Source organism: Fusarium subglutinans (assembly GCF_013396075.1).
Source record: "Fusarium subglutinans strain NRRL 66333 chromosome Unknown NRRL66333_c0000143, whole genome shotgun sequence".
NCBI classification, from domain to species: Eukaryota; Fungi; Ascomycota; class Sordariomycetes; order Hypocreales; family Nectriaceae; genus Fusarium; species Fusarium subglutinans.
In genome coordinates, this window is record NW_023502206.1 from 532 (window position 1) to 26,057 (window position 25,526).

Below are 25,526 nucleotides of genomic sequence, written 5' to 3' on the forward strand. Positions count from 1 at the left end.
AAACTTGTGCCAAGTTACAAGTCTTTTTTTTTTTTCATTCAGGATCGAGGTTCATTCAGGATCGAGGTCCTGAAGTTTCTCCTCTACAAGCTCCCCTAGTCAACCGGCACTAAAATAAAGCCCGGGCCGTTAACAGCAGGGGTCCTTCTCACTTTGCGGGGGACGTAGGATTACGTCGCAGGGACATTGAAAACATCGCCCTTCTTGCTGAAAAGATAAATCGCCATCTCTCTCTCTTGCATCAATTTCCACCTCAAGTCGCGCACAGCAGCTCACAATCGTTCCGCCTTCGATAACGAGCTAAGGTACCTTAGAACCCATCTTAGTCGCATCTTTGTTGGACTCTGATACCTTGTCAAAATGCAACGCCGAGCAGCCTCTACCGCGCTTGATGCTGGGAAGGCGCTTGATGCTGGAAGGACAAAGAGCAAGATGTTTTTGAAAAGGGAAACGAGGTGGGGAGAGACATACTATATTGTTAACAGGTGGCCTGAAACTCCCAAGCTACCTGAAGAACACGAATACTTTCGGATCAACGACCTCCTTCTTGATCTAGACGATATGTTCAGCAAACACGTCCGACTATCTTCAGAAGAAGACGAAGAGCGGGCACTCAGGAGATGGTCTCGAGATAGTAAACGAGATGATGTTCGATGGAAGCTTAATCGAATGGAAGCTTCTCTCACCTGGTCACGGATAAAGGCTTCTGAAATACTCTCGGAACCATCTAGCTGTCGGCGACTTGGAAGCCATGACATTTTCTCTGCAGCTCTCCAGGCCCCAACACCAGCTCCACTGATCGACTCCCCAAAGAAACAACAAGGATCTGCCAACAATGCGACTGCGGAGAGAGAGCCCAACAAACTCCACCTCGTCAGCTCAAACAACGGCATTCCAAAACAGGCTTTGGAGGACGATTCATCACTCTTGCGCTGGCTTCAATCGCGGGCGCAATTGTCATGGTCTGGGCATTACCGAGCTATCTCTCCGGCTCATTCAGCTCAGCTGTCAGCAGCGCTGAGGGAGCAAGACTCACTCACTAACCTCCGTAGGCTAGTATCACAATACTTGTCAGTTGAAACCAACGCCATCTCATTTCACCAACTCAAAAGCCCGGGCCAAGAAAAATCGACAGAGGATTTATCTTCAGATCTTCGCAATACGTGTGAGGGCTTCTTGAAGCAAGACACTCTACAGAATAAGCATGATGTTTTGGTGTTCCTCGGTAATCTTGGTCAACGATTGACAGCTAGGGGAGATCACCTGGGAGGCCCTTTATGTGGGCTTGGATTGAGACTCTCAGCAGAAATCTGCAAGCCCACAGCCTCCAAGAGATACTTTCAACTTGGTCTTCAAGCTGGTTACTGGACCGACAGTTACCAAGGGTCAATGGACATCCTCCACTGCCTCGAAACCTACCAATTTCACTTCAACAGTGTTTTGCAACCCGACGGCCTTGACCTGTATGGGCGGCAGGAACTCCTAGATCTATTACTTGATCGCAGCAGGACTCATAACCATTCCGCTCTGTCTCTTATCAATACTTGTCTACATGGGCGTAAACAGGAGACAGCATTCGAGGCTTATCGAGTCTCCATCATCCTGATTGGTCATTTGGGCATGGTCGAGTGGCTTAATCAAGAACGACGGACATCAGCAGCGATAATTCAGAGACTAGCCCGCCGCAGCGATTCGAAAGATAGGAAACGTCAACTAGAGGCAATTCTAAGCGAGGCTTTTAAGTCTGCAAAGAGCATAGCCGACAGTTCAGTTGTGGCACAGAGCCATGATGCAGTTCTAACAGATCCCAGTCTGGCTGGCGATGTGTGCGAAGAGAAAGACAAGAATCAGTATTGTCCACCTTAGAGGCACTTACATACCTACCTAGGTATATTATTTGCCTTAGTACCTAGGTACCTATACGGCAAATTAGACCCCTGAGGGAGGTACAACTGACAGCTGCATGAAAACTTTATTTAAATTGTGTGATGATCTACGGATACGGATAATGTGAGCGTTAATTATCAAGAAAGGCATTGAATTTGCTCTTGGCCTTTTTATTCCCTGATCTCAAGTCTCTATCGCTTCATGAAAGAAACGGTTGGATGGCAAAATCCGTGTAGGACCGTAAGCTCCACTTGGACGGCGGCTTGTGCCTCGTCCTGAAAGATGGTTCCCGGTGAGTGGAAGGGTGAGACAAGGGATCACCAGTGGAACCGCGAATTGACTACCGAGCTGAAGGTCTCCTTTCCTCCATTCTACAGTAATAGAATGCAGGTGCACTAAGGGAAATTTGTATGCATAGTTACATATTATCAGCCCAGATTAGCCCCGCAGGAATAGGACTCATCTTCAAGTTTGGTATGTCCTTGATAATCCGTAATGAGTACCTACGGAAAAGATTCGAAACAAAGTGACGAGCTCTGGCAAAATGGTTAGTGGGTGCCACCCTGTTCAGCCCTAGGAACCCTCCGCCTCCTTAACAGTGTGTTCCGGGTCTGCATCTGAGCTGAAATGCAAGCCCGTAGCACAACTGGATATTCCTATCGTTTTGACTTCTCTAGCTGCATCCAGCTCCTTGGTTCGTGCGAATCATGATTCGCGCTGGCTGTGCTAGCAACGCCCGCCCCTACTACCAGCATCCGTCGTCTCACCACCCAAGACCAGCTGGCCAGCAGGAACAGAGTTCTGTGCTCTGAATGGTGTCCGAGAACCTTGCTCCCGCATGGATAACCCGCTACTTGGGCTGTCCTTGACGCTGTGGATGCGTTTGAGGCGTCGACCTGAAAAGTCTAGACCTCGCAACAAAGGTCAGCCCCGGATATCGTCTCAGCCACCCTCATCTGCCGTTACGCTTATTTGGCAGTGGAAAGAAAAACACGAGATTGGTTTCGCTGCCCTGTACAGCCTTCACCAGCCATTGTATTTCTGGCCCCCGTTGGATCCGGCCAGGCCCCTTGCTCATGATCAGCAAGTGTTGTCTGCCTTAGACTGCTCGGAACAGCCGAAACGAGACGAGACTTAGCAGTTAGCACTGGGGTTGCCGACTTTTCCCTTCCTCTTCATCATCTCCGCGTTTGCTCTACTTCTTGACGACGATTGCCCAGGTCCCAATACCTCTTCGTTCCTCGCGGTTCGTGATCAACCAACAGGCCGGGAGAGAGTGAGTAAATGTAGCATCAAGGTGGCAGCCATGATGTGGATCTCAATCTCTCCAGCCAGCCAAATTCGCCAGGGCTTGGTCCTTCTATTCTTATTGTTCTTTTGCGTCAACCTCACAGTGCAACAACGAGATCCCATATCGAATTTTTGTCGAAGATGGGGTCATCAGAGTGCTGTGGTTGACGACAAACTTTACATTGGCGGAGGATTGGTCACCTATGATGGTAGTTCTGGAACACCACAAAACTTCTCCAGTATGCGAACCCTACTCAATCTCCCACATTCGAGTGGCGAGATTTCGTCGAAGTAATCTCGCCGGCTGCGTATTGACCAAGACTCCTATAGATCCCTACTTTATTTACCATGATCTCAGCAACGTAGCCAGTTCAGGTATGCCCCAACCATACGCGAACCTGAGCAAGAACTCCACGGTTCCCGATGTAAGTGGTGGAATCTTTTGGCCTGATACTATCAACAAGAAGATTTATCTCTTTGGCGGCGAATTCAATGGCGTGACCCCGTGGGACTTCGACCTTTATGCTTACGATATCATAAATGATGAGTGGGACAACATGGGAGTCTCTAGAACAGACGATGTTGTCGGGCTCAGTTATGGAGCTGGTTTGTCCATTCCGGATCGCGGAGAGGCCTACTACTATGGCGGATGGATGAATAATGCGACCGATGCGGATTGGGGTGACGCTCCCCAGATACCGACATCATACCTACTGCGATATGAGATGGACACGAACAGCTGGTCCAACGACACTGGACCTGACGATATTGGCCGCGCCGAGGGTGTGATGGTTCATATCCCTGCCGGAGATGGTGGTATGCTTGTTTACTTTGGCGGAATCAGAGCCGCCGGAGATGGTGGTTGGGAAGGTCAACCAATGGATCAGATTATTCTCTATGATGTTCTGAGCGGTAAAAGCTATTTCCAAAATGCAACGGGCGATATCCCAGAATCACGTCGACGATTTTGCGCAGGCGCTACGTGGACCAAGGACCAGTCTTCTTACAATATGTGAGTGTATTATCATCAACTTAAGTGCCATCATATACTGACCATGCTCAGTTATTTATATGGAGGAGCTGGTGAAGAGCTGGGAAGTTCTGGATTTGATGACATTTATATCCTGACACTCCCTACCTTCACATGGATCAAAATGTATCCCGAAGGAAACGGAACTGGGGATTACCCTCACCACAGTTTCACCTGCAACGTGGTGAACGAGGCACAGATGTTGATTCATGGTGGTTTCTTCCCCCTGACAAATGACTGCGATGTTCCGGACCAATGGGGTTTACACGACATGTCCCTGGGACGACAAAACAAGGACAAGTCGCCCTGGATGCTTTACGATCCCGAGTTGACTAAATATGCCGTCCCCACTGACATCATTTCAGTTGTGGGAGGAAATCCTAACGGCGGAGCGACCAAGACAGCACCAGCCGATGGCTTCGACCACCAAGATCTGAAAGCCCTCATGACGCGGACGGCATCGGCAGGATCAAGGACTGCAACCCGAGATGTGTCTGGCCCTACTGAGACTGGAGATCATGAAAGTGGAGCGACGTTATCGACTGGTGCGATTGCAGGTATCGCAGCTGGCGGAGCTGTAGCTCTTATTGCCGTGCTCGTGACATGTTTCTGCCTCGTCCGAAAGCATCGACGTCGGCGAGAAAGTGTCGGATCACAGCAGCCGATGACTCAGTCCTACGACTACCATCATCCCCAACATCCATCTTTCGCCTCGAACCAACCGTCCCCTAGCCCTTGGAGTCCACAGTCATCGAGCTTCACCCCTTCAAGCCCTGTGGGCTATACGGGCCCGCAGCTTGCCCAGTCACATTCAGGACCGCCAGTGGAACTGCCATCTGGGCACCCCGAAGACTCATCTTACGTTTCACCACGTACAGAGCCGGTTTCGGCGGTTGAACCCAAATATGATGCAAACGGAAATCTATGGGTTCCCCAGGTGAGCATGATGCAGATCCCGGGCCAAGGCCATTCCCCCGGAAGTCCTCCATACTACGACGGTACGATGGTTTCTAACTCATCGAAGAATGGGCCAGAGTATTTTCCACCCGGTGCGCCGCAAGAACTTGCAGCAGAGCGTCGCACTTCGTACGTACCTGGACAACCAGTCCACCAGACGTATTATCATCCATGACTGGTATTTCTTAGAGAGAAAATAACAAAAACTCCCCTTTTGCCGAGGACATAGGCTGGATGTATAGGATTTTCTTAATGTCGGATTACGAAAGCAGGGGTTAGGAGTATTGGGAGCGAACAGCATAACCAAGCAAGCGGGATATTTGATGGTACACCAACTTCGTCATTCCAGGGTCATATTCACTCCCTCATAGGCCATAAATAAATTAATTGTCTTCTTAAATAATAACCTGTTTTCGTTCAAAAGTTAAATGCTTATATAGTAATATGGAAGCTTTAGTTCATGCATGGCCAAAATTAATACAATAAAAGAAGGTGTTTGTTCTCAATAATAGATAATATAAGGCACTATATAATGTGCCAATATGTAGTATATATATAATAGCATTGAAATTTGGTCTCATCAGATTGTATAGCTACTGCCCTGAACACTGAGATCCAACTGAGTGATAGTTTTGATCAGGCCGCAGGATAACGCAATGGGAAAAACACAAGCAGAAGATAATACAGTTTAGTAACACCTGGGAACTTCTTTTTTAAGAAGAAATGGAGGCAAGATGAGTCTATTATCAGAATATAGGTTTTTTCCCATCATACAATTCGACCTCGATGTCTTAGTTGTTGACTCTGATGTGAATGTCTCGTTTTTGTGCTGACGGTAAGGTAGCTTGGGGTAATCCTTTAACCTTTGCAAAAGCGCACTCAACCACGGAGTTTGATTCGGTTTATGGCGGATTACTTAATATCGGTGGAAAGGGGCCCTGACATCGTTATCTAGTAACCGTATGTCTGCACAGTTTTATTCTCCCACCAAGTCGTTGAGCCCTTCATGAGTAAGGCGGTCATGTCAAGATTGATGATCTTCTGTAACCCGCTTGTCTTTATAGATTCGTAATACTTCATCAACGGGATTCGGCATCTATGCTACCACAACGGGATCGTATAAGACTTACCAACGATTGCTACTCCAGGCACGAAGTCACTTAGCTGAGAGGGGAGAATATGAGAATCTGAGAATCTGAGAGTAACAAGTGAGCCGTGGCGTGTTTATGTGAAATGGGAGGCCATGTACAATCAGAAAGCCAACTATCTTGGCTGCCTAATCTTCATTCACCGCTTCATTAACAGTCACAGCTGCCATGTCTTCTCGAGGTCTCAGCCGATCCTATCACATCATGGCAGATGGTGCAATGATGAGTCCACCCAGCGGTGGCAGTCTGCTTGACATTCGCAAGATTGGGTTCTCTACGTCTCATTCATTTCATCGTGGCTGGACTGTGGGGATTGTCTCTCGATGGCTTAACCCTTGAATGGAAACACTGGACGAGAACTCGAAGCTTCCAACTTTTGCTGCATTTGTCTCGAAAAGAGAGGCTATGCTGGTTTATTACCTAGTTCCCGTCTTACAGATTGTATTTGGAAAAGGGAGGCTCAACTGACAAACCCGCAAACTAAAAGCGGAGTTGAATCCCTTGGCTAAATAGGGATAGCAAACCATCACTATTCTCTCAGGTCTCACTCATACTTCTATATTCTAGGTAGTATGGTGTGCCGCCGTTTTGAGGATTAGCACAATTCGCCGTCGACCAACCTATCTGGTTGCGTGATATCATTGCTCTCTGGTGCATTAAATGATACCATGGTAAAAACACTTAACTGCACAATGATCATGTATTAGATTTTGTCTTCGGGCCGCCGAAGCTTTGAGCCTACGTATAGTGAGTGACCAAACCAGGCTATTGTGTGACGTGACGTGATGAGTTAATATTGCCATAATATACCGACTCATATATTTACATCAGCGAAGTACCAAATCTCGCCATTTGATAACATGGGGGCTCACGCTTCGGTTGTGCACCGAAGTGATGATAGGTTGTGATCTACATTGAAGAACTGGACTAAGGGTGCACAGTTCCCCCACGATAGCAGCCCACCCATTCCCGTCATCGATAAAGGGAAGGGCTGGAGAACTATGCCGAAGTCATATCTATTGGCTAGTTCTTTTGAGGTCTTCCTGCGCGTGCTCAACTTTTGGTCCCCTTGATCGCCAGTGTGGGGTAGTTTAGTGGGATGGCGTAGACACAAAAGTTAGTTATCAGGCACATGGTTCGAAGGATCAACAATTAGGCTACCCTAAACAGCTTCACCCCCATCATGAATTCACTCGTGAGGGGAGACAATGATAGGTAAGAAATAGGCAAGTAATGTGGTCCAAATACATACGGTCGATAGGTAGCTGTAGGCTCGTCATAAAAGTTGTGTATGAGCGTGGTTGAATGGGGACAATACCCTGACCGGGGACTGTTAAACCATTACCAATGAAAGGAGATAACCTTGGCACGCTGCGACACCAGAAGATCTTGCTGTGGTTGGATTATCCGTGTCAAATAGATCACTAGTTGGCAGGAAGTCATATCAATTTTAATACATCATCACTAACATCCATGCCATGATCACACGATAATAAACCCTCCGGACATCATTCATACACTGGCACGCTTAGATTAACTGCACATCCGGTGCACTTCCGCTGACCACGCCTTAAATACAGCTGACTGAGAGCGGTCAATTGTCTACGGTATTGCTAAACCCTCGAATTGTCGTATACACCTTGAACAAAGTCTCGGATGATACCGATAAAAGCCCGAGCCATAGCATCATATCTGATGCTTGAACACTTACCCGATACCTGGCCTTACACAACATTACCTCGAGAGAGTACTGATAAGAGGCACCAAATCCGAGCCTTTCTCCAGTCCCCTTTGTCGGCGGCTCAGGGTGCATGGCTGCGCTTCTGACACAAATGGTGATATACTATGTATATACGATCGTTGGCTGAAGAAGATTTGATTCCTTCTTCACGACTAACCTATCCATACTGGACCATCCCGTTTGTGCCGAAACTATCCGACTGAGCTTGAACCAGTGTGCGAGAACGATTGGCCCGTGTGTCCAAATGATGCGATCAAACCGTGACTGGGATCATGGGCCTTTGATAAACCGCTCTGGATTGGGCACAATGAATCTGTCCTGGTGAAGCAGCAGCTTTGTTGGAGAACCCCGTAAAAGTAAGAATACAGAAGAGGAAGAAAAGAAATCACCTATCTCCTTGCTTCGTGGTGTATCTATTGGCTTTGATACAGTTGCGATGAAAGGGCCTGCTGATAATAAAGCGACTCCACAAGACCGAAGCGTCGTGGGCTGTTGGTGAGCCTCAAGTGGAGACTCTTGAACTTGAAGGTGGAAAAAGGCGGGTCCTTCCTCCGTATATGAAATGCAATGGAAGTCTGATGCAAGGGAAGCGAAAAATACCTGCCTCAAAGGTGAGAAGTACCAAACAAACGAGCTAATTGGCATGTCATGGTACACTTGAACCCTAATGAACATCAAATACGACCCTGACGGCCCATGAAAGGTTCCCTGTTCTCATCGTTATCAGTGACAGCTGTGAATGCATTATTTTGTCTGCAACATTCAAACTGTGTCCAGATTTTGACTGGGCATCACAATCAGGGTTCATAGAGATCTAGCACTGATGGGCCTCATTTTGACAGGACCGTTGCATCCAACCCTCCCTATCATGCAATTGGAGTCACAAGCCCAGGATTAGCGGGAGTTATCAACAGGAGCCGGCCAACGGAACCAGTTTCTGGGCCAAGACGAAACACACGATGTGAGGTCAATGGAGCCCAGACATGCTGGCATTGAAGCTCCCCACATCCCACGCGGCTTCTCACGCTAGAGTAGGCGCCTCTCTGCTTGCCCAGCGGTCAAAGATGCAGTGTGCCAAAAAGCCATTTACGCATCGAGATACTCGATTGTATCCAATGCAACGAAGCAGTAGTCTCGGGGCCGAGTTCGATCGAACTGTCAACCTGCGTAATAATTCACAGGAATATTAGTCTGATATAGGCCCACAAACTGACTCAGCTTAGTATCACATCAACCCCCAGATAGAGCCTCTAGATGCGGCGTCCATAGACCGGACCCCGCAGACTAATTCCTCCATACCGGGGAAACAGCTTCATACGATTAGGCGCTTTACCAAACTGGCGAACCGTTCACTCAGAGAGCGGATAAGGGCAGCACTGCTGAGGCCCCGCGATCAGCCGATAGCGGATGGTCAAGAGGCGGAGGCAATGACAAGAGTCAAGACCCTTGCGAGAGACCATGAAGAGGGGAAGCTGATGAATTGTAACTTCAATGTCTGTCCATCGCGGTGGGGCTCTATGCAATATTCCGAGAATGCAGCATAGCATAACAGGGTTGTCTCATCGACTTGATGCTACATATATGCGCTTGTTTCAATGCGTGATTATGTAGAGCGAATCGACAAAATCGACACAGGCTCGTGAACTTTCATTTAGGTAGGTCCTCCTAGAAGCTGAGTTTGTGTTCGGTTAGTGGAGTTCTTGGCATAGACAAGACAGAAGCTTGAAGCGGTGGACTAGTGCGAATCTAACGATGGTGCTCCTATCCAGTAATACCGTCAGACACCTTGAAAACCTCGGGCAGATTCGACCACATAGGTTGGGATACTCATCATGGCAGCCATGGGCATAATGAACTACGTAATCTCCACTGTTGTGTCAAATCTTCACCAGGTTAACATGCATGCGAGGACCATACTGTAGATCGACGACTGCCACACATTCATTCAAGTTTCACCCCAGAAGCACCACATGGGCCATCGGATAGGCAGTCTTATCAATACCTTCTGCCTCTTTCTCGGGACTTTTCCCACGCGTGTACCACCCATTGGGTGTGAAGGGATGCACGTCATCAGGGCAGCTAGAACTTGCGCCCCTCCTTGGCTTAGCGGCCTTCTTCTTCCCGCACATACAAGATGTGCCGGCCCGCGAAGCTTTCGGGAGAATCACTTAGGAAAGAACGTCATTTAGGGTGGGCGCCAGAAAACTGGATTAGCGGTATGCCAGGAACCAGAGTGACTTCTGTTGCGTAATTAATGGAGCGTTACGATGCAATTACGTCCAGAGTCCAACAACACACATATCAAGAAGGCAAAACGTGCTTTGTACGGTGGACAGGACAAGCTAATAAGTTTCATACTACCTACCTAAGGTAGGTAGGCACCTACCTTGGAGCTTCCATTGGGACCTATTGTGGGCTTTGTGGCTGGTGCCTGAAGCTGCAGTAGTCCAGCAGCAATTCATGGGCGCACAATCCCCTAGATCCTTCATTGGAACTTCAATCTTGGATGACAGAAATATTTTCACAGCTTTAGAACATACATATTTGCCTCCAGTTATATCATACCATCTCTCGCGTCTGCTCCTGTCTTTTCTGCACCTCAATCCAGGGGCAGATTTATCATCATTCCCTCCGCTACCTATTACGATGTGGACGGTGACCTGGAAATTTAGGTACCTTCCTGGTAGGCTACCTTAGTGGGCAAGGTACTATCTTAGGGGCCTACCATCCTGGGCCAGTTTCCTCAGTTCAACTCGCTCAGGCAAGAAAACCTACCTAGGTAAGTACTCACCCCAGTTAGATTCAATCCAGACTTGGTCACCTTGGACTGTTTTATTTAGACACTTTGCCATATTGTGAGGTTTGTATATAGTATCATTACCGATTGTGCCATAGCATGGTGTGCCATCGTCACCTGGCCCCCCATCCTAACAGCCGAGACACGATGACAATCAAAGCGAGCTCTGAATTGCTCTCAACTTTCCGCGAGCAAATCCACTTTTTGTTTTCTTTTTTTTGAACCCTTAAAAAAGACCCTTTGGAAGGATCCCAATGGAAGATAACGAGTACTTTTCTATCTACTAACGCAGACGCCCCCCGCCCGCTTAAAGATATCTCCTAGGTGGCAGGTACCACTCCGTAAGGAGAGGGGTGTTTTTGGACATCAGTTAGTAGACAGAAAAGACTGTCGTGGTTATTTTCGGTCAATAATATCATATTAGCCTCATATACCAGGATATTCAGGGTAATAAAATAATTTAGACAGTCTTTCCTCCATTTAACAGATGTCCAAAATCTCCCTATGGTAGGTACACCAGCTGGCTTTACTCTCACCCAGAAGTGTTTGAACAGATAGATGCGTGTCTGGCACTCGCCCATTCGCAATGCAAAAAAGCGTTGATTGAGACAAGCAGAGCCTTCCTAATTGGGGTGCGGCATGGCTTTCGATAGTGATGACGAGATATGGCTGATTGATTTTGTCACGAAGGCTATCATGTGCCGTTCTTGCGCTAGATGCGCTACGATGACCTATATTGCCAATGCACATTGACAAGTCCCTGGTTCGCACCTGATAATGCAACCCTATTGCCATTCCCCCATCATTGCTGGTGGCTAGGTGTTTATCTACCTCATCTAACCACTGAGGCACCTAGGTAAGCAAAGTGATCGCATACAAGAGAGCCCTCTTCCCCAGAGATAGCTGAGTTGGTCCGTGGCAACCCCAACATCATTTGTTGAATCTGAGCCTTCCACTGGTATCCAAAATCTCACCAACTTGACTGTGAGAAGGCTGGTCAGCATCCATCATTCAATCTACAGACAATACTAAGCGTTCATTCCCTCCTCCCTCATTAATTGTTGTTTCCGGGCATACATCACGTTTGCTGAAAGTGTGACGACGTCTGCAGACATCATATCAGTCCGCCTGAGACAGACGGTACATACTCCGACCTGTTTACTGAATACGCACGCATTGCGTCTGTCTCGCGACTGACGCATACGTCTCCATACCTAGGGATTGCTTAGTAGTTTCTACTCTGTATTATCCCAGCTGTCGCGCAATCCGATAGCCGTAGCTCTCAGGGTCGATTGCGGCGGGTTATTGGCTGACTTATTGCGGGCGTTGGATCTCCGCTTTCGGCTCCTCGCTCACTCATACATTCAATCAATCACGACAACCAAGGCCCGAGTCACCAGGTGTCTCCAACTCTGTCCCTTATTTATTAGCATCGTGTGCCCCGACCTCGCCCACCTGAAAGAAACCAACGTCCCGTCTGTTCCATCGAGACTACAAGCTGTCTCTCGGATTCACCTAGCCAGTTATACCCACCTTGTCACTCTTCTACGTGTCTTCGAGCTCCGCTACGAACAAACTCAGCGATAGACGCTAATAAAGCGGCTCTTTCTCAACTGTCCATCAACTACTGGCTATCAATCCGGCTAAATTTGGCTTACACGACACTTACACGCCTGGTTCCTGTTGTTGGGCTTCACGAACCGACATCCGATTTATACATACCGCCTTCTTCCGTGACCGAACAAATTACAGCACGGTAACCACCCCACGCGGCGGATCTTTCGTCAACATTCCGGTTCCTAGGCGGTAACGAATTATCGAGGAGGAAATTTTCGTCTCATGGAGATCTGAATTGCCCAGACTTCCCCAACTTGATCTTGAAAAGAGAAGAAAAGAAAGCTGATGCCGATCTATTCGTCTTTCACCTACACCGGATATTCTTTGCATTTAGGAAACTCTGCCCTACTTTGAGTCAGTTAGTCTCAGATTGTTCAACTATTGTTCGTCTCCATCTACAACACTACTAGGCACTTGGGGAATTTATCGCCCTGTCGTCCTTGCACATGCCCATGCGCGTTTCGACCACAATTTGCCACTTTGTTGCACCCTGCTATCACACAATTCTGGAATATCTCCAGACGCGGTCAAGCTCAAGGGAAAATTTTGCAACCTTTTCCCTTTTTTCTACCCCTTGTTGATCGAATCAAGGAGTAAGGTTAAGGGGATCTTTGGAGCCTAGTGCCTCGATAAGACCCCCCCGCAGTCGAACCACACTGAAAGGGCGTTTCTCAACCTGACCGCAGCAGCCCCAACTGCCCTAAATATCTACACTCTCCACTGATTTACAGTGGTACCAAGTACATACGGTGAAGGCTGTACTGGTGCTGTACTCATATCATATCACCTGCCCCCCCTTCTCTCAGGATCTTTTGAGGATTATTTTTTTTCTTAACCAAGCCCTTCATCCTTATCCCTTCATATTTTGTTTGTTCAATTATACGCGATGCATCACAGTCGGAAAAAGTCGGGCCACGGTCTGCCCAATTCCTCTGCGACCGACGTGCGAAAAGCAGTTACCGCAACCGATCCTGCGAAGTACAAGAGGCCCGTCATGACACGAAGACATACACCACAAAAACTCGGACGCAGTCAGCGCGACCGTGAACGGGAATGGACAGAGTCTTGGGAAGATGAAAGGGAGAGTTTCCCACAATTTTGGTAGGTCTCACGTTACCCCATAGTGTTTCTAAATGCTTTTCCATGAGCATCATGGGGCTTCTTTGCTTCTGGTCCACTGGCAGCTCTGTCACGTCCAAAAAAATACAACAGAACTACCGTTTCAACCATGGCGCCTCACCAATTCATATGGATGAGTGAGAGTTTTGCTAACATGGTTGTTAGTATGACGTGCGAAAAGCAATTCATCCCTCATGACGACATGTTTCTTTACTGCTCCGACAAGTAAGTTCTATTTCCTTGGGTGGTGGACCTTGCCCTGCCTGCCTGCTTGAACCATAGTGGTCCAGAATGATGCTAATAATACACTGCAGCTGCCGTAGAGTTGATCAAACCGCATCGTCACAGCCCAGCTCTTCGGTCCGTCATTACGCGTCCTCAAACTATCCATTCCATTCTGCGGGAAACTCGGAGCCCAAAGACATCATCCCTCGAGCATCTCCTTCACGGCCCAGCTCCATGATTTTGAGTTCTCCACCCGCCACTCCGGGAACCGGAGCACCGAATTTCCAACACACTTCGGCCATTTCTGCTCTCCGTTCTCTAAATGTCCGGCCTCCGAGCCCTCCGTCGCCTACAGGCAGCTCCAACAACCTGTGGCCCTTTAGCCGCAGTGCAGCAACCAGCCCATATAGCTCGTACAGCCGGCCCTCTGCCCCGTATCTTTCATCGACATATGACGGGGGTTACTATGGCGCTGGAGGTAGTGGATACAACTACGAGGCAACATCAGGCGGCATGGATCGGCCACTCCCTTCTCGTCATCCCAGCACCTACTCTCGGCCCAGAAGCATTGAGCTGGTGACACCCATGGTCAGTAGATGATTGGTGCGCTCAGCTCTCTAGCCATGGGCGGGCACCTACTGCCCTACGAGTCTGTACAAACATCAGTACGTTGTGGAACTTGAGGACGGCTTGGAAGGGCTGGTAGCACAAACGAAGCTAAATGGCGAGTGTTCTGCTGGGCGGTCGGTGACTCAATTCACGGCCGGAGCTTCGGCCATGAACCCCGGCGAGTTTGGCCTACCCAAATAGGATCGCAAAAGTCTAGCTTTGCGGGGTTTGCATCAAGCTCACAGGGTTATTCAGCGCCCTTGCAACAGGGGCTGAAAGTTGAGCAAGCTGGACCTTCAGAAAACAAGTTCCTGGTCTTCATTTCGTACTCGGTACCGAACAGAGTACAGCACGCAGTGCAGGGGTCGGTATGTTTTTGTTGTCGAGATTTATTGTTTCCTTTTTCACATTGCATATTCGGGGACGGTGCCTACCGACCGTCTTCCTGGCGCTCAAAAGTTTCTCTCTTTCGCATCTCCAGCATTTATCAATCTCAGAATGGGATGGAGTTTACCATGTTAGTTTTCCATTTTTATATCCCCCATATAATTTTTGCTATTAGACCCTCTATGGGGCTGTGGGTTATCTTACACACTCGGCAAGCCGTTGCCTCATCGATCTGTTCTGGACACATTTCTCCGCAGACAGATAGCTCATCAGTCCCAATTTGAAGCAGAGCATGGGTCAACGCCCCGGTTTCTGCGACAAGTTAGGTGTAAGACAACGGCTGCTTGGGCTAGGCTGGGCTTCTTGCGTTTCTTCTTCTTATCTGTATATTGATTCATTTACTATGAGGGTGTGTTCACGCTCTGGCAAGGCAAGGCAAAGTAAGCAAGGCACGAGACGACATCTTCACACGGCATCGCTACGAAATTATTAGCATGAGCAACGGCATTTGGCGAGCGGTTACCTGGGCAATTGTATAATTCAAACATTTTCTATTATTGGCAGGCTTTCTTGTGGACTCAGCGAGGGCTGTTTGAGCATTACCATACAAGCATGTATGATCGTTTCTGTCTATTGTAGTCACCAACGGAGGGTTAACAGCCGTGCGGGTCTACATTTTCTTCTTCTTCTGGCATTTATATACACATACATATAATATAGAATAACGAATAAATCGAATGACCCAATGAGGTACAGTTACTTCACTCATTTGTTTCCTTGTTGCTCCATGACACTGACCTTGACCTTTCCTGTATATAAATTTGTCTTGGCGGACCCTCAAACCATGAAAAGTCTCTTCCAGTTCCCCCTGTCTTTCTTTCTCCACGCTTTGATCCCCGGATTTTCATTCTCTACCCCACGCCATGTCAACACTAATGCCAATGCAATCAGCCGGCCCCAACCCGGACGATGGAATTTGTCAAGCTTCTGCGTAACATGGAACAGTTCTTGTGATATATGGCGCGGGCACGGGCGTAGAAGGTGCGTCATGCGCGCCAAACCTCGAGGTCTCGCTGGAACATTCTCCGAACTGATCGTTCTCAGGCTTGGGAGTCCAGCAGATCGAAGCGAGCTGAAGACGAGAAAGCGAGACGAATCACAATGCGTAATCGCAGAATGGTAAGAAAGCATACTGTAAACTATGCCTGGCTGATGATACGAGATCTCACCGAGAGTATCCAGAGCATTTGTTGTTCATGCAATCAGCTGAGCGCCTTGGTGACCCTCATCTCTACATGGTATCTGCTATAAAACCACTCCTATGCCAGCACTTCCCCGTGGCTTATTCCAAGTTTCATCTACTGCAGTCTGGTACATCGAAGTTACTTCCGATTCCGTCATTCTCATTGGCCTCAATCGCTCAAACTAGTCGATCACTCTACCATCCGTGTGGGAAACTTTTTGACAGCGCATCAAGGCCAGGTACGTAACACCTCATATGTAGATCACCGTCAAAGGACAGTCATGTCTCAGATCCTATTGCATTCTTTGTGATATGGCCTGCATCTGCCACCTGCTCAAGGTTCGCTCTTTCAGCGCATCACACTTGGATGTGACTGAACTACTACGTACCCTGAGCAACTCCAGCTTGCCGAGTGTGGATTATGTACATCTTTGTATTAGAAAAGGCGAACGATAAATGTTGATATATACCCTCTGTGGATCAAGGGGTCTGGTCATCATTGCTGAGTAAACATGGACGCCTGGTCATATGCACCTGTGGATGTAGCTACAATAGACGCCCACGCGTCATGCTCTCAGACACATGATTCCGTACATAACAGAGTCGTTCATATGTGCTGTGAAATGAGCGGTACATACGTGAAGTGCTCGTTACGAAGTACAGTTTGACCCTGCATGTTGAGAATGTTAGTCTCACAAAGTCGAGTTGATGGACTCGAAGTAAAAGTGGGAGAAATGCTTTTGCTTATCAATAATATTCACAGCTGAGAGATGGTGTGGCTGGTTACGGTGATGATATGTGATCAAAACATAATAATCTCTAGCCTCTACGAAAGAGGTAACGCAATAAATAGTACTTCTCATGTCTAACGCATAATTTAACATGTCGGTCTCCTTTCGTATAGCCTAGATCTCTTTTCGTGTCCTCGTTCTCGCTTGTTCTAAGTAAGGTGTCCAGGCACCTCCCCGAGATGTCCAAAAGCATATATGCATCATGCGAATTTCAATTGATCGAGCCAACGACGCGCCGCTTTCAGCATCGATAATTGGATAGTACAGAAAAAGGTGGCTGAGCAGAACAACCACCCGGTGATTTGAAATAAATGGCAATCCAACTCCTTAGTAAACCCTCCAATATTTTGTATTCGTCACGCAAACCACATAGGCATTCTCAAAAGACCTGCTTACGATCCATCTCCTCTTCTGCCCCCGCCGGTTACCTGCCCGCTGGCCTTGAGCTGGCCATCTCACCATATCGTCCACGATGCTTCGTGGTATCGTATGCTTGGAGTACACGTGTTTGACTCTCGTCCGCTTGCGAGAAGGCATATCCCCGTTGTTTACGCATACGTTGCACTTGCCGCACTTTCCGAATTGCTTTCTGAAACTGCTCCATTCTGAGGTACGTTAGTCTCGGGAGCTCTATGGCGTGGCGGGGAATCAACTAACCTGGGCCGATAGTCCTGAATATTGTACTTCTGGATTTCCTGGATATGATGGTATGTTTGTGGTCGGTACATACGCTTCGCATACTTCCAGACAAAGTCACGCAAGAGGCACATAATGGCGAGGCAGACCGTTTGAAGCCAAAACACGGGGCTTTCATAGATCCTTGGTATGGTACCGAAGTACTCCATGGACACGCCTGCCATAGGCGCTACGATACCATAGACGGCAGTAAGCACGTACCAAATGGCCATGCTTCCAGGTATGGCGAGGACATGGTACTTGGTCCAGTTGTTGGTGACTAGAGCAGCCTTGCCTAGGACGGTGAGGAGAGTGGCACCGTAGAGCGCCGTACCCCATACCCAATGACCAGCAATCTTGCCGTCTCCTTGGATAAGGTCGCCATACCAGAAGAGCTCCGCCCAAATGTACAGCACAATAGAATGGTAGATGGCGTTGCCTATCCACTGTGTGAAAACTTTAAATCGGAAGAAATAGTTCTGTTGGCCCATCATGTAAAGCTGGGGGTATCGATCCAGCAGGCGAGCCGAGATGAACTGATCCAGAATACCGAGCGCCAGAGGGGGTAGAACGGTGTAAAAAACGTTGTAGAAGGATAGCGTCCATGACTCGTAGATAACCTGACCAGAAAATACGTTTTGGAATGTGTACTGCCGCCAGTATTAGCCATGGTTACACACACTCCGGGGTTCATGCCATACTTACCCAGAATTGGGTCATATATAACGCGATGTTCTTGTAGAATGAGAACAAAATCGTCTTCGTGACACGCTGATAACTCCATGCACCATGAACCAACAATAACTTTCGGAGAAAGCGGAATTGAGCGATAGCAACATCAGCACTTCGTGCGGCCTGAAGACCTTCTTCACCACTGATACCAATGCCAATATGTGCAGCCTGAATCATGGAGACATCATTTGCTCCATCGCCGATAGCGAGAAGAATGGACTCCTTTTGATACTTCTTGACCAGCTTTACAACAAGGGCCTTTTGAAGAGGAGACACGCGGCAGCAAATGACGGCCTTGCACATAATGGCTAAGTCAAGAAACAGTTTTTCCAAATCCTTCTCGAGAGCGAATGTCAGAGACTTCCCATCAATGATCAAAGCTAATGTTTCTGTTTCGATTGTGCCATCTCCCTGCGTCCTGATGGCATCCATCTTCTTTTGAATATTGTCTCGTGTAGCAGCTGCCGTTTCCTCGTTAACGATCAGAAGCATCATATCTTCGCTGAGGAGCTTGCAACTCATCCCGATGTTGATGGCGGTTTCTTGACGATCTCCAGTCAGAACCCAAACTTTAATATTGGCCTGTTGTAAAGTGTGAATTGTCTCTGGAACGCCATCTTGAAGGCGATCCTCGATGGCGGTTGCGCCGAGTAAAAAGAAGTCTTTCTCAATAATTTCCGAAGCCTTGTCCACTTCCTCAGCGCGGTTGCCGCCAACAGTCATCTGGGCAGTATCGTAAATCTTGTACCATGCCTGGAATTCATTCTCTGGGATTTCTCGCATTGCCAAACATAGCGTTCGCAGACCCTCAGAGGCATACTCCTCAAGATGTCGGAGTGTAACTTCCACATGCGGATTCTGATCATTGAGTCGTTCGAGAATAACGGTATCGGCACCCTTACAATAGCATCGAATCTTTCCATCCGGGCATCGGTAAATAGTTGACATTCGCTTTCGAGTTGAGTTGAATTCGCAAACAGCAAGAAGTTCATACTCAAGTTCGCGGCCATTGGCATCGATGATGACCGATTTTGGCTTTCGAGCAGTGAACTTGAACCCGAGATCCAGAGCACCGGCAACCAAAGCGCCTTCATCAGGAGAGGCAGCTTGGTACTTGATACCTCCTTTCTCATCCATCTCCGGAATGACAGTATGGCAGGTTGCGAGCAGTGACAAGAAGTGATCGATGGCAGGGGCAGTCTCATGTCCGCTGGCGAGATTAGATTTGAGCGCCTTGTAATCGAAAATACCGACTTCAACGCCGTCTACCATAGTTGGGCGACGATCCTCTGGCACATCTTCTGAGTATTGAACTCCGGCAATCGAACATTGTTTGAACTCCATCTGATTACAGGTGAGGGTTCCAGTCTTGTCTGAGAATACGTATTCAACCATGCCGAGTTCCTCGACCAAGCTTGACGTTCGGCAAGTAGCAGGTGTATCGTTTTTATCGTAATACATGTCGAGATCATCGTTGATCAGAATTCCGTGCCAATATTTCACCAGCTCCACGGTGACGAAGAGAGAAATGGGAACCAGTGCCGAAAACAGAACCCAGTATGTGACCATGTCCTTGAGAAATGTTTGAGTGATTTGACCAGCAGTGTTAGTGGGATCCAGGTAGAGGTAGGAGAGAGCATCGCCTTCGACCTTTCGCTGGATCAAATCTCCAACAGTACACACAATGCTCAGAACCAGTAAGATACCTACCAATAAGAGGACAAGCATGTTGAGTTTCCTCTCAACCTTGGTACGTTTAATAGGAGCAGCAGTGGCATTTCGCATGAGTTTCGTTTCGTGGCCAGTAAACACTACAACACCGTGAACCCAAGGCGTGTTTCGCAAAGTAGCACCTCTGAGAAGGAGTTGCTCTGGATTGAGAGCAAATTCCTTTTCTCCGCCTCCAGTCTGCATTGTCAAAGTTGCCTCATAGGTGTAAAGACTGCTATTGGGCTGTTCCGATTTGATACGTCCTCCCAGCCTGCTAAGCTCATTGGGTGAAACCATTGAGGAAGTTTCTGGCAGCCCCTGTTTGATCTTGAGGTTTGTTTCGCCATCGAGGTTTGCTGTTTCGATATAACAGAGACCTTCGGGCTCAGAACTAGCCAAAAGAACTAGATCAGAAGGGAAAGGTTCTTCCGATTCCACTCTTATTATGTCTCCGACGGCCACATTGATCCACTTCGTTTCCTGGAAAGTTGAACCTCGTAGGACCCTCGCTTTGGAAGTATTGAGAGCATTATCGGCTTGCTTTCTGCGGTAGTCCTCAACCAATTCCTTTACAGCAGATATGATAAGTACCACTATGAGGGGTGCAATAGTTGTGTAGGGGTTCGTTGGTGACAAATTGGGGATCTGCTGAAGCGCGGCAGTAAACAAGAAGAAAATGTTGGCAAACTTTGAGAATTGTTCGTACAAAAATTTCGGTAGAAAGGTTGCGACGTTGTATTTCGCAGTCGAGATATGGTTATCGACATACTTGTTGGCGGCATTGGCTGGCGGATTATTAAGGTATATGAGTCGAGGACCAAGGGTTGATGGATCCGGCTTCGATCGGCCAAATCCAAACTTGAAGTTGCCCATATCAAACCTGCCCTTCTGAGCCTGCTGCGGTGGCTGATGAGAGTTCCCCCCAACGGAATCTCCTCGTTCATGGCCAGGTTCTGTCAGAGGCAGATCCATCTCTGAATATCCTTGACCGAGGCCTAACCTGTTCTTGACTTTGCCAATAAAACCTCCACCAAGACCCAAGACGCTGTTTCGATTCCGCGCGTTGTTTCTACCAAGGCCTGGGGTAGTCTCGTCAACTCTTGCCCCTCCATCTTGATGATAGTACGAGTCACCTTCGACGGGATAATCATCGAAATCATCAGCGTAGCGTTGGTAATTGCCAAGTTCGGAAGTTTGGCTATATTGTCTCGTAAGGTAGGGATTCGAACCTGGACCAGATCTGGGCGGTACACCTAACCCGCCAGCAGGTTGTGCGGTCGAAGCATGATTCGCGCCTCGAGCACCGACGAAGTCGTCATAGGATACAGAGGTACGACCTGGCGGGGGGTCTTGATTTTGTTCGTGAAAGCGCATCAGGTCGTCATCGTTGAGATTGGAGCGCTGTCCGCCATTGTAAACAGGTTGGTCATTGTCGAGGTCGAGTAACAAATCATCGCGATTATTCGAGTGTCCCGAATCGAAACCTCCTCCAGGCGGTCGCCCAGCCATGGCGGCTGACAGTTGAAGGCTAGACTATCGACTAGCAAAGGCGGTTGCCAGCATGCGGATATGATGAAATGATGTTGCGCGATGAACGGTTTGACCGAGCAAGCAAAACTCAATTATTTGATGTCGATACAATGCGATGAGGTCGAGCGACGTGGGAGGGTGCCAAGCGACAAGCTGACAGCCAAGGCAATGGCAGATGAAGACGGTGTCGTGTCGTCAAATCGTCAACTCTAATCGAATGATCAAGTGGTCAGGCAAAGTAATCACTGTAAGCTTGGCCCGTTCTCCGTAGGATAAGTGTCTGTGAATCCAATCCTTCTATGGCTGGGGTTCGGTTAAGTGCCGTGGTGACCGGATTGCACATGCACAGCCTCCTTTTACCATGCGCAAGCTTTCTATTAGACAACTCGATTGCAGACCGTGCGGCGGTACGTGGACGAGGCTCAAAAGACTGGGCTGTGGCCAGCTTTCAGTCTTTGATTGGCCAAATCGACTCCTGTCAAAAGTCTTTGAAGTGTATGGTTTAGAGACTCTGCCTACCTACCTTAGCTGGAGCAGATGCGACGGACGAGTCAATAAAAGCCAATGGATCCTCCCCCTTTTGTCTTTCAAAGGTAGGTATGTAGTGAGTAGGAAAGGTGTTAGGTAGAGACTAAGGGAAAAGAAGGATTTTGAAATATGACAAACCAGTTTACTACCTATGTACTGAGAGCTCCAACTTGGGCTGGCGCTGTCAGATCCAGTTGGATTTAGTGGAGGTTCACAGTGCTAAAGAAATGACACTCAGGGGAACCAAGTACCCTGCCAGTGTGATAAAAAAAGATCAGCAATTCTCCATAGTATCAATTCGGCTCGCTAGCGATTCAATGTTTAATGGGATTTTCGTTCATGCCCACAGACAGTTAAGGTACTTCTCGCATTCTGTCTTTGGCGCGGAAGGGTCCTTCGGCTAGCAAACGCCTCTTCGCAAGTGCTACTCCACGTCCGCTGATGAGCTCTAGTTCGTCGTATTGTTTCTATTCATGGCTACTAAGGTACTATGCTGTCAGCATCAACAGGCAAGAAATGAGCCACGATCCATCAATCAATATGCCGCCCACATGCCGGGTCCTCAGTTGCGGAGGAGACTGCGTAGGTATTTCAGACTAAGAGACCATCCATCCTAGGTACGCATATTCACATGGAACATCATGCTGGACAGTACATTCTCCAGCCATTATTTGCATGCCAGGATACCGGTACATTCACAGAGAACGCATCTACCAAGCCCCTTTAACTACGTCGTCACCTCGACGGATTCAGTAAGTGTATCATACAATGCCCCACTTTCTTGAAGGCCTACGCTTGCTCATTCGTTTCAATATGAGGCTAGATGCTAGCTATGCTATCGTTTCTACTTATCTATGTGTTCTTACATGGCTATATCTCATTTGCTTATTTTGTATCCATTGGACGTATTTGATGCAGAGCCATTGTGCCAGAGAAAATGTCTAGAGAGTACCTAAGGTCCCTTATCTTAGGACTGACCTTTAGGTAAGGCACCTAGGTGCCAGGGTACAGTGGAAGAACTGACTGTTCCACGGGCTGGTACAACACCTAAGTACCTATGAGTGGGTTCGTTGCCCCACCAACCATTCTTTCTTGTTGAAGATGTTTATATCGTGCATGACTGGTCCTTGGTGATCAGTGATTACAGACTACCTCCGTATCTGAATAATAACATCTAATACTTTTTTTTTTTGGTTTGAGCATCGAAATGACGCGAAGTACTGCGGTCAAGAAATATGGAAAACCAGCAAAACGGTCGAAAGCTGAACGCTTATTCGCCGAACTACCGCAAAGCCCAGTACGGCCCCAACAAGAATCAAACAGGAAAAAGGACTCTATCTCTTTTATAACAAATAAAGTCTCGTCAATTCATCTCGATGAGAAATCAGCTACCAAGCCAAATGCCAAATTGCCGAAAAAGACCATAGAGCCTGACTCGGAGAAGATAATCGAGGCTATCAACATCAAGAAGGACACAACCCTCAAGGTCTCCGAGAAGAGAGGCACTCCTGAGGCTAAAGAGCCAATCTCAACCCCATCAGATGATGAGGATGACTCTGTCGGTTTTTCAAGATTATTGGAGGCTCAGATAGCCTCAGAGGCGGCCGCTCAGCAAACTCAGCTCAGAACCCTCACGTGGGAGGATGTCTGTCCACCAGACGACAGAATTGAAAAGATCGCTGAAGCATCTTACGCCGAGGTATATCGTGTTACCAACGAGCGTGGTACAAGCATAATAAAGGTTATTCGGCTTCCGTCGCCTATAAAGCCACAAACCAAAGCCCAAATTCGCTCCGGCTTGGTCGATGAAGAGCCTCACCCTGAAGAGGATGTACAGGGCGAGCTGCAAATCTCGGAATGGCTGGCAGATATCCCAGGTTTCGTTGTATACAAGGAGCGATACGTCGTCCAGGGTAAAACAACACGTCAGCTTCTCGAGACACATCAGTCGTTTCAAAAGAAGATGAAACGACAAGACCCGGATCGAGCACAGTTTTATCCTTCACCCAGTCGATATCTGGACGATACCCGTTTCTTAGTTGTTGAGCTGGGCGATGCTGGAACGTCGCTAGAAGACTGGAAATTGACTAGCGAGAGCCAACTATGGGATATATTTCTCTTGGAGGCTATTGCTCTGGCGAGGGCAGAGGACCTTGTGATGTTCGAGGTAATCCATCCTGCGAGGTACACAACTTGATTAAACCCACTAACTTATAGTAGCATCGTGATCTTCACGAGGGTAACTTATGTATGCGGCAAGTCAAGCCACCTCGAGACATGGGTCCTCCTTCAGCGGGCTTCTTTGGCTTTTCGGGCTTGGATATCACGATTTTGGACTACGGCCTGTCTCGTGGTGAAGATCTTTCCATTGAAAATGCGAAACCTGTGGCCTTTGATCTCGAAAGAGACCTCAGCCTGTTCACCAGTACTCATGCAGCACAATGCAAAGTTTATCGCCGAATGAGGTCATTCCTTCTCCGTGCTGACCGTATATGCCTCCCCCCAGAAGCTCACGAGACGCCCTACGCTAAGGGTATCGACGGACAACTCTCATGGGACGTATATGCTCCGTACTCGAATGTACTTTGGCTGGCATACCTCTACGAATATTTGATAAGTCATTTCAAGGGTGATAGGAAGGAGCTTGCAAGATTCAAGAAAGAGACCCGAGAGATGTGGAATTACCTGGATCCAGACGCTGGAAATGAGTTGCCCTGCTTCAGCTGTGCTGCAGACGTGGTATGCTTTGCAGTTGAGGCGGGGTGGGTTCGTCAGGAACAACTAAATGGTGTTGATGAGTCACTGATTGAAAGAGAAGACAGCATTATCGGCGTGCGAGATGATGTCAAGGGTGTGAAGCAAGAGAGCGCGCCAGCCAGGAGGTCAACTCGAAGGCAATGAGTTGGAGGTGCCATGTGTGGGATAGATTGGACGATAGAATGGGCGGCGTTCTGATGATAGATTTAGGGTGGAGTTCAAATACCAGGGGCTTTTTCATGTGAACAATATCTATTTACAGGGTGTCTTTGCCTTTACATTGAAAGCCGACCAAGCCAATAGTTTTGCTAATCTTCCATTGTATTGCCCTAGGAACCAGATATTGCTAAATACAGTAAAGATTCATTAACCCCAAAGATATATTCTTAGAGAGTACATATATAATTGACCGTGTGAGGTGCTTTTCTTCATATGATCTGATGTATTTACATTTTAGTTATTTTATCAAATTTTAGAAAGTTTATTAGATAATGTAATACCAAGCACCTTGGTGCTGGGGAATCCAAGATGCCGATCACGTGTGAGAGACTTCACTGGACACAAATTGGATTGCATGCTGTTCACATATAAGAACAATAATAGTAGTAATAGTAATAGTAATAATTAAACAAGAGTAAGTATTGAGAATGACTCACTGGTATTTATTAACCATGGTGGATTCAACTCTGCTATAAGTCACTGCTGTATTTGGCGTATCCTGCCGAGCCTAGCCAGGAGAGGCAAGAAAACATT

General features: G+C 47.8%; 5 protein-coding genes across 5 annotated transcripts; 4 read left to right on the plus strand and 1 right to left on the minus strand.

Moving 5' to 3' along the window:
* Positions 1 to 360: 360 nt before the first annotated feature.
* FSUBG_9339 (uncharacterized protein) lies at positions 361 to 1,866 on the plus strand (the record flags this gene model as incomplete). The annotated part of the gene is made up of 1 exon (XM_036687841.1): positions 361 to 1,866. The coding sequence occupies one exon, from the start codon at positions 361 to 363 to the stop codon at positions 1,864 to 1,866; it is 1,506 nt and encodes a 501-aa protein (XP_036535137.1).
* A 1,327-nt stretch (positions 1,867 to 3,193) lies between these two features.
* Positions 3,194 to 5,339, plus strand: FSUBG_9340 (uncharacterized protein; the record flags this gene model as incomplete). Its single annotated transcript, XM_036687843.1, has 3 exons — positions 3,194 to 3,416; positions 3,508 to 4,189; positions 4,241 to 5,339. 3 exons carry the CDS (start codon positions 3,194 to 3,196, stop codon positions 5,337 to 5,339), a joined length of 2,004 nt encoding a protein of 667 aa, XP_036535138.1.
* Positions 5,340 to 13,353: 8,014 nt separating this feature from the next.
* On the plus strand, positions 13,354 to 14,621 carry FSUBG_9341 (uncharacterized protein; the record flags this gene model as incomplete). The annotated part of the gene is made up of 4 exons (XM_036687844.1): positions 13,354 to 13,568; positions 13,752 to 13,811; positions 13,901 to 14,399; positions 14,478 to 14,621. 4 exons carry the CDS (start codon positions 13,354 to 13,356, stop codon positions 14,619 to 14,621), a joined length of 918 nt encoding a protein of 305 aa, XP_036535139.1.
* A 2,644-nt stretch (positions 14,622 to 17,265) lies between these two features.
* FSUBG_9342 (phospholipid-translocating ATPase) lies at positions 17,266 to 21,467 on the minus strand (the record flags this gene model as incomplete). The annotated part of the gene is made up of 3 exons (XM_036687845.1): positions 17,266 to 17,446; positions 17,499 to 18,166; positions 18,222 to 21,467. 3 exons carry the CDS (start codon positions 21,465 to 21,467, stop codon positions 17,266 to 17,268), a joined length of 4,095 nt encoding a protein of 1,364 aa, XP_036535140.1.
* Positions 21,468 to 23,223: 1,756 nt separating this feature from the next.
* Positions 23,224 to 24,917, plus strand: FSUBG_9343 (HASPIN kinase; the record flags this gene model as incomplete). The annotated part of the gene is made up of 2 exons (XM_036687846.1): positions 23,224 to 24,183; positions 24,237 to 24,917. 2 exons carry the CDS (start codon positions 23,224 to 23,226, stop codon positions 24,915 to 24,917), a joined length of 1,641 nt encoding a protein of 546 aa, XP_036535141.1.
* Between the last annotated feature and the right edge of the window lie 609 nt (positions 24,918 to 25,526).